General features: G+C 40.8%; 1 protein-coding gene across 1 annotated transcript in view; it reads left to right on the top strand.

Moving 5' to 3' along the window:
- The window catches only part of insrb (insulin receptor b), a 59617-nt gene extending 51931 nt beyond the window's left edge, over positions 1 to 7686 (top strand). Inside the window, exons 13-23 of the mRNA XM_035652736.1 lie at positions 224 to 377; positions 683 to 831; positions 2409 to 2565; positions 2947 to 3043; positions 3331 to 3398; positions 3501 to 3730; positions 4196 to 4306; positions 4429 to 4591; positions 5190 to 5319; positions 5412 to 5546; positions 6397 to 7686. Coding sequence (XP_035508629.1) covers positions 224 to 377; positions 683 to 831; positions 2409 to 2565; positions 2947 to 3043; positions 3331 to 3398; positions 3501 to 3730; positions 4196 to 4306; positions 4429 to 4591; positions 5190 to 5319; positions 5412 to 5546; positions 6397 to 6751 — 1749 coding nt within the window. The 3' untranslated portion in view covers positions 6752 to 7686. The remainder of the gene's footprint in view (positions 1 to 223; positions 378 to 682; positions 832 to 2408; positions 2566 to 2946; positions 3044 to 3330; positions 3399 to 3500; positions 3731 to 4195; positions 4307 to 4428; positions 4592 to 5189; positions 5320 to 5411; positions 5547 to 6396) is intronic.
- Positions 7687 to 7692: the final 6 nt, after the last annotated feature.

Raw genomic sequence — 7692 nt, 5'->3', positions numbered from 1 at the left:
CTGATGGTCTTGTGCTTATGTAGGTCATATAGAGGAATCAGTATTAAAGTGAATCTGTTACATAACCTGTTAAAAACTCCTCATAGTAAGTTTAAGGAAACATAATCTTCTTTTTTTTGACATGTCTCTGGTGGGAGGAAATATTATCTTCCCAATGATATGATTTGATTTTAACCATGAATCACTGACGTGAGTAATTACATCTCTTGTCTTATCTGCTCAGGTGGAGCTGAAGGTGTTCTCAAAAGAGTCAACAGTCATCTCCAACCTGCACCACTTTACCAGTTATAAGATAGAGATCATTGCCTGCAACCATCTGACTGACCTCAAACGCTGCAGCATGGCTACTTATGTCAGTGCTCGAACTATGCCAGAGGGTAAGAACAAATACAAATCTCTCACTTATAGATACTCAATTGCTGTTTTCTTCTGTACACTTAGAGTAGCTAAAATGAATGCAGTCTCAGAAATATATTATCATATAATATATATATGCTTTTGACAGACACAAACACACACTGACATTTAGTAGTTCATAGGTGATCATAATAATGCATGCATCAAATATCAAACACCACTGTTTCTGGAGGCAGATAGAGACATCAGTTGCCAACTAAGAACAACGTGGAAACGCAGCAGTGCACATGTGTTAAGTGTTTCCCTTTATGTCTCGTACCCACAGAGAAAGCAGACCTCATCCCAGGCCGTGTGACCCATGAGATAGTGACAGCCGAGCCTCCCTATGTGTTGATTAAATGGAATGCGCCTCACTCCCCTAATGGCCTCATCATCCTGTATGAGGTGTTCTACAAGAAGGTTGGAGACACAGAGGTCAGTATCATAGCCAAACTTCTGGAGAGTAAGGATACAGGAAAAAGCCAGGGGAAGGAAGGCGGTCATGATTCCTTTTTTTTTTTGTCCTAAATGGACAGACTGGTGGAGGGAGAGAGCAGGCAGAAATGATTTTGATCCTGTAGGAAGGAGAAACACAGGGTTTAAAGGGCAGACAGGTACACAAGAAAACATGGATGCAGAGAGAACAAGGAGTGATCTGGGTAGACTCTGGGGAGTGAATGCAGGCAGGAAAGGAAAGGTTTGCTGTATACACTAAAATTCTGTCTTTTCCTTATATGGAGAGAGGAACAAAGGAAATATTTGTTTACAAACTCCCAGTGCTACCACTGTGTGTTGACGTTTCCTGCCGCGTGTGTTTGCATATTATTATTCCTTTGCTTTTCTGTCTGTGACTGTTCAAGTTTGTGTGTGTGTGTGTGTGTGTGTGTGTGTGTTGTTGTTGTTTACTTGCTGTAAAAAGTGTGAATTCATCACTCATTGCTATTCATTGCTGCACTGCCTGACCCAAGGAGCCAGTAGCAGCTCTGTTACCATAGTGACAGAGGCAGGAAGGAAGACTAGAATGCAGTGGCAGGGATGGACTGGCATCTCAGACGACAACTCTAGTGCACTGCTCTGAAAACACACCGCTCACTAACACACCCTGCAGCTGAAACAAACTGGGTTTATTTAAAATGATGCTCAGAGAATGTCAGGGTCTAATTCATTATTTGGTTTATTGCACAGTGGCAGCATATGGCAAGACTGAACACTTGTTTTTATTTCAGACATCTGAATGACTGAATTAGCATGCATGCTATCAGTTGTGAATATTCTAACAGAGCTTTGTTTTCATCTTTGATATCTGCCACCTAAAATATATTTACACTCAAAAACAGTTTCAGCAGTAAAAAACACTGCCCTTGTTAATTTAATGCATTATTTATAATCCCAACAGTCTAAAAGTATTTATTTGTTTTGAATATATTTTGATTAAATTACGTTAGTGGTGGAGGAGGAGCAATATTAAAATCCTTATTGGAGTCAAGCTTGGATTAATAGTTTATATTTATGTAGCATCCTAAGGTAGGCATGTAGGGATATCACCCAGCATGCATCAGGGCTGCAGACCCGTGGGGCATAAATCTCATTTTATGTGTGTTCCTGCACTTTTACAGGCGTTACATTGTGTGCCACAATATTTCCACTTTTTACACACTCCCATTGTTGTTATACTGTTTATAATTAAGAGTAAATCCAGTACGAACGACAATGCACAATTGGTGACATGTTTCCCAACGTAAGTTCTACATATATATATAGTCAGGAGTCAAATCAGTGTGTTTTCAGTGTGCCTTCTCAGTGCAATTTTATTAAAAGCTAAGAATCGTTTCCAAACCTCAGCTTGGAACGCATCTGTGGGTTCTTCATACTTAAAGGTCACAGAGTTGTAGTAGAAGTCTCCTTTGTAGAAAATAGTTTATGATTTGGGTTAAACACAGAATAATCCCTGCTCCCAAAAATAAGCACTTATATTATTTCTCATGATCTCTCATGTTTTAATTTTTTTTCAGGTTCACACAGTTTGTGTGTCACGGCCGGCTTACCTTAAATCAGGAGGCACAAAGCTTTCGCTCGTACAACCTGGAAACTACAGCGTGAGGGTCCGGGCCACCTCCTTGGCAGGAAATGGCTCCTTTACAGAAACCACTTACTTCTTCATGCCCAACCGTAAGGCTCGAGGCTATATGTTTGACTTTACTGAACTCACATGTCATAACAATCATTCATTATTCATATGCATATGGAAGTTCTTAAACTGCTTATATGTTGTTGCCATTGAGTCTATGCATGTTAGAGCAGGTGAGGTCCTATAAGCCATTCACTTCAAAACTGTAAATTTTGTGTGTTTTTGGTTAAAATGTAATTTCTTGACATTTCTTCCATTTTTAATCTTATTGGACAGAAAGGTGGAAAATATTCAGAATATATATAAATAATATTAAAATATATTTATAGTATGGTATTTATTTCATCTCTGATATTATTGTTTTAAACATTATTATTCTTTACTCCAAGTGAACTGACCATTGATTTCTGTGTTTATTACAGCGGATCCAGGTTTAATTTGGATTGTGATTGGTCCAGTCATCTGCTTCATTCTGCTGCTGTTCGTGGGAGGCGGAGTCTTTGTGATCTTAAAGAAGAGGTAAGATCTTTGACTGGCACGCTGCCTATCAGGATATCAGATCCGCCCTGCTGGACACATAAACCGAGCGGATTACGCCAAATGACATCAAAGTCTGACTGGTGCTTATTCTGTTTAGAAACGTATATTAGGGTATTGGAAGTAAAAGGTGTTCAGTTTGAAGCTATCAGGAGTATGTGACAGGACAAATAAGACAGATTCTGCAAGAAGGTCTAGACATACTGGAGAAAGCCCACATCTTATTCCAGTTTTCAGCTTCTCAGATGCTTTCTGTGGTTGTATTACAGGCAAACAGAAGGCCCGACTGGACCTCTTATTGCCTCCTCAAACCCAGAGTACCTCAGCGCCAACGATGGTAAGAACAGCGTCATAACAAAACTGCTTTAATAAATAAATTGTGCTGTGATAATTTGTGAGTGGTTCACTTCAAAATTAAAATGGTGTCTGTTTTATGTAGTGTATGTTCCTGATGAGTGGGAGGTGCCCCGGGACAAGATCACGGTGCTACGAGAGCTTGGTCAGGGCTCCTTCGGCATGGTGTACGAGGGAATCGCCAAGGACATCGTCAAAGGAGACCCGGACACACGTGTAGCCGTCAAGACTGTCAACGAATCGGCCAGCCTGCGCGAGAGGATTGAGTTCCTCAACGAAGCCTCCGTCATGAAGGCTTTCAGCTGTCACCACGTGGTACGGCACCACAAAATACTGTTTCCTCTCACAGCTTCATTACTGACTAACAGGGATACTGGAGCAGCTCTCCACACACGTGTGGATTACATTATATTACAGCTTTCCATAATTTTGTCGAAACCAGCATGAACATGTATGACTCACCGAATCATGACTCGCTTGTTGTGTTGACGCTGCCATATTGACACACAGTTTGACTCCAAAAACAAATCACACTTAAGCCCTGCTTAATTGTAAGCAATTGTGCCTAAGATTGCTATTTTCTTAAACAGCATACTAAGCACCAATTAAACTGCCATAGGTTGGGCTGTCATGTTGTCATGTAGTGGGGGTTATATATAAATATATATGTGTATAATAATAAAAAGTATTTCTTAGTTTTTGTAGTCACTAACTGTGAGTTTATACTTTGTTTTTATCACCTGTGCACCAACTGTGTTGTCTTTATTTTTCTGTGTGTAGGTCCGTTTGTTAGGTGTCGTGTCCAAAGGTCAGCCCACTCTGGTAGTGATGGAGCTGATGACCCACGGTGATCTAAAGAGCTACCTGCGTGGTCTCAGGCCAGACTCTGAGGTATGTCTTCATTTAAAAAGAAATCGACACAAGTTGAGCTAAAGTACGCTTAGTTGTGATATTTCTACACATCACTGACTGACCTTATAAACTTTTTTTTGTGTGTGTCTGTGTTTGTGTAGAACAACCCAACAGGCCGTTCACCACCTACGCTGAAGGAGATGATCCAGATGGCTGCAGAAATTGCAGACGGCATGGCCTACCTCAATGCCAAGAAGTTTGTCCACAGAGACCTGGCAGCCAGGAACTGCATGGTGGCAGAGGACTACACTGTTAAGATTGGAGGTACTGAATCTTGTTTTGTTTTTCCTTGTTGTTCAGATTTCAATTCCAGTTCTTCTCAAGTGTGAACCTATCATCACGTCACCCACCGGATTGTGGTGTACCGTTTTAAAGGCTGTTGCCATGATGGACTTTCAGAGCCAGCAGCGGTGACGTACTACATGTTGAGTTGCACTCGATTTTGACTCGTCCGGAGCAGGAAACAATGATGGCTCTACTGGTTACACACGTTCACATATTACAGCTAAACGGTATACTAAAATATGTTTCTGAAAAGATTAAGCTAGAAAAAGTAAATAGAGTAACAGAATCTTGATTCATATTTGATCAGCACTGCCTAGTTTGACCATTTCGTGTGTTGCGCTGGACGGACTCACTGAGAGTGACTTGTCAATCAGAAGGTAGCCCCTATTTTACTGTAAATGGGACCATAATTTACTAAATGAACATCATGCTGTATGGAAGATATAATCATTAGGAAACTGTTTACTGAGCTAATAAACAAAGTGGGAAGTAGGGTCAATGGAAATATGTTTCACTGTGTGCTTACAGTTAAGGTATACATAGCTTTCTCTCTCTCTCCCCCTCTCTCTCTTTCTAGACTTTGGTATGACCAGAGACATCTACGAGACTGACTACTACCGTAAAGGAGGGAAGGGCCTGCTTCCTGTCAGGTGGATGGCTCCAGAGTCTCTGAAGGACGGAGTCTTCACTGCCCACTCCGACTGCTGGTAAGTCGCACTTCGGCAGTTGTGGCGCAGTCTTTGCTATCCTGATTACATACCTGGTGCATTTGGTCATGTGTTTGTATGTGTGTCTGCAGGTCGTTTGGCGTTGTGCTGTGGGAGATCAGCACGCTAGCAGAGCAGCCTTACCAGGGTTTATCCAACGAACAGGTTCTAAAGTTTGTCATGGACGGAGGATACCTGGACCGGCCAGACAACTGCCCAGAGAGGATGTAAGTAAACACTCAGGAAGTGTTTTATTCAAAACTACCTTGGGGCACCTTTGCTGCCTTGATCCTTAAAGTCTATCTGATCTGGATAATTGGACACAGTATTTCCGATGGAAGGTATCATTATGCATTTTTGTCAGGAACACCATTATAATCCAGATTCTACTTAACATGGTAAAACTGATCTGTGCAGCATTGTAACACACTGACACTGGAAATTTGATCTCTACAAGGTTTTTATATGTTTATGTTGCATCAAAAGTTGTTCTCTCGTGTCGGTTTGTGTCTGGGAAACTTCTCAGTAATCCTCCTCTACCTCTTTTTTTGAGTGTGTCATCCTTTTCAACGTGGTTCACCACCTTCCACTAGGCCATTTTTCTCATTCCCGTTTAAATCTTTATTTCTTGTTCAACCTTCGAATGCATGGATGTTCTTTTGCTCCAACATTCCTACATACCTCCGGTCTTTAGTGAGCCGACACTTATATAACACACATTGAGCCATGTATTAAAATCATATTGCCTGTACACTTTTCAGAACATAGTATTAACAGTAAGACAAATATAATATGTTTTGCATTTGTAGATTTGCAGTCATTAATATATTTCAGTGTAGCCTGTTGTATTTAATGCTTATTGTGTACTATCTTACACATAGGCTACTATAACTTCTCATAGACTGACACCAACAAACACAAACTAGTCAGCAGAATAATTACAAACCAAAGTCAGCATGGATGTGCACATACTTTTCTAATGAAGTACTTCATTGAATTAAATTAATGAATTAGACGGGTTGTAACATAGTATGCCTTTAGGAGTTAAAGCTTTCTGTCTCTTTATTTCTCCCCCAGGCACAGCCTAATGCAGATGTGTTGGCAGTACAACCCCAAGATGCGGCCGATGTTCCACGAGATCATCGAGATGCTGCGGGAGGACCTGCACCCGTCTTTCCAGGAGGTCTCCTTCTTCTACAGCGAGGAAAACAAAGTCCCAGAGACAGAGGATTTTGACCTCGACCTGGACAACATGGAGAGCATCCCCCTGGACCCGTCGTCATACTCCCAGAGAGAGGAGAGCTTAGGCAGGGACAGCGGGCCCTCGGTGGCCCTTAGGGGGAACTATGAGGAACATGTCCCCTACACACACATGAATGGTGGCAAGAAAAACGGACGAATCTTATCGTTGCCCAGATCCAGCCCTTCCTAACATTTCCTGTTTCCTTAAAAGAACTTGTTCATCCTGTCCCCCTTTCCCTTCCCATTCTTCTTTCTCTTCCAGTCCATTTTTTTCTGTATCGTTCATGTTCCTCTCATTTTCTAATGATTTTCTTATTCTTGGGGAAGCCCTTAAAAATAACAACATACAGATCTCAGGACTTTTTATTTTCCTCCTCATGGCTGCCGAAACACAGGCAAGCAAGGGATGCAAACACACTTTTTTAACTTCCTCCACAACACATCGGACTTTCTATCACCATATTACCTATCTATTGTTTTTCACCATTGCCACGTTTCCAGGACTCCTTGTGATGGAAACAGAGAAAAAAAAAACTGTGAACACAACAAACCTTAGACAACCAAGAAGGCTGCTTATGCTCAACCTCCTCAAGACTTGTCCCTCCTCTTCTACCCACCAATCTGCATTTCCACATTTCTGTGCTTTGTTTTTTTTTTTTCCAAGTGAAATCTTGTTACTCAGATAGTGGCCTTTTTGTATGTGGCCTATAAACAAAGAGAAGTGTCTATCAGCGCTCATACTAATTTCCTTTTGAACAATGACTTAATCAGTTTGGAACGGTGAGATGACTTGCAAAGACTTGATCCTAGAACAAACATCTATTCCTAGAGGAATGTTTTCTTTTTGTTTTTGTTGTTGTTTTGTTGTTTTTCCTTCGGTTCTGCAGAATTCCAAACTACACACAGATTCATAGGGTGTTTGGTGAATAGTTTTTAATTTATTTGCTTTTATTGTTATTTTCTCTTCTCTTTTCTTCTTTTCTTTCTCAGTTTTATTTCGGTGTCCTCTCTATATGGCTGAAGGATATTTAAACAGTTAAGAATTGGACAAAAGAGTTCCTCAGACTGACCAATAGCTGCTGCTTTGATATATTTTAGTGGGTATAGAAATATATAAATATATAATATATA

The sequence above is a fragment of the Morone saxatilis genome, unplaced genomic scaffold (genome assembly GCF_004916995.1).
Source record: "Morone saxatilis isolate NCDOM2014 unplaced genomic scaffold, NCSU_SB_2.0 Contig12, whole genome shotgun sequence".
Classification (NCBI taxonomy): domain Eukaryota; kingdom Metazoa; phylum Chordata; class Actinopteri; family Moronidae; genus Morone; species Morone saxatilis.
Note: the sequence above shows the minus strand (reverse complement) of the source record. Positions and strands in the feature narration are given on the sequence as shown.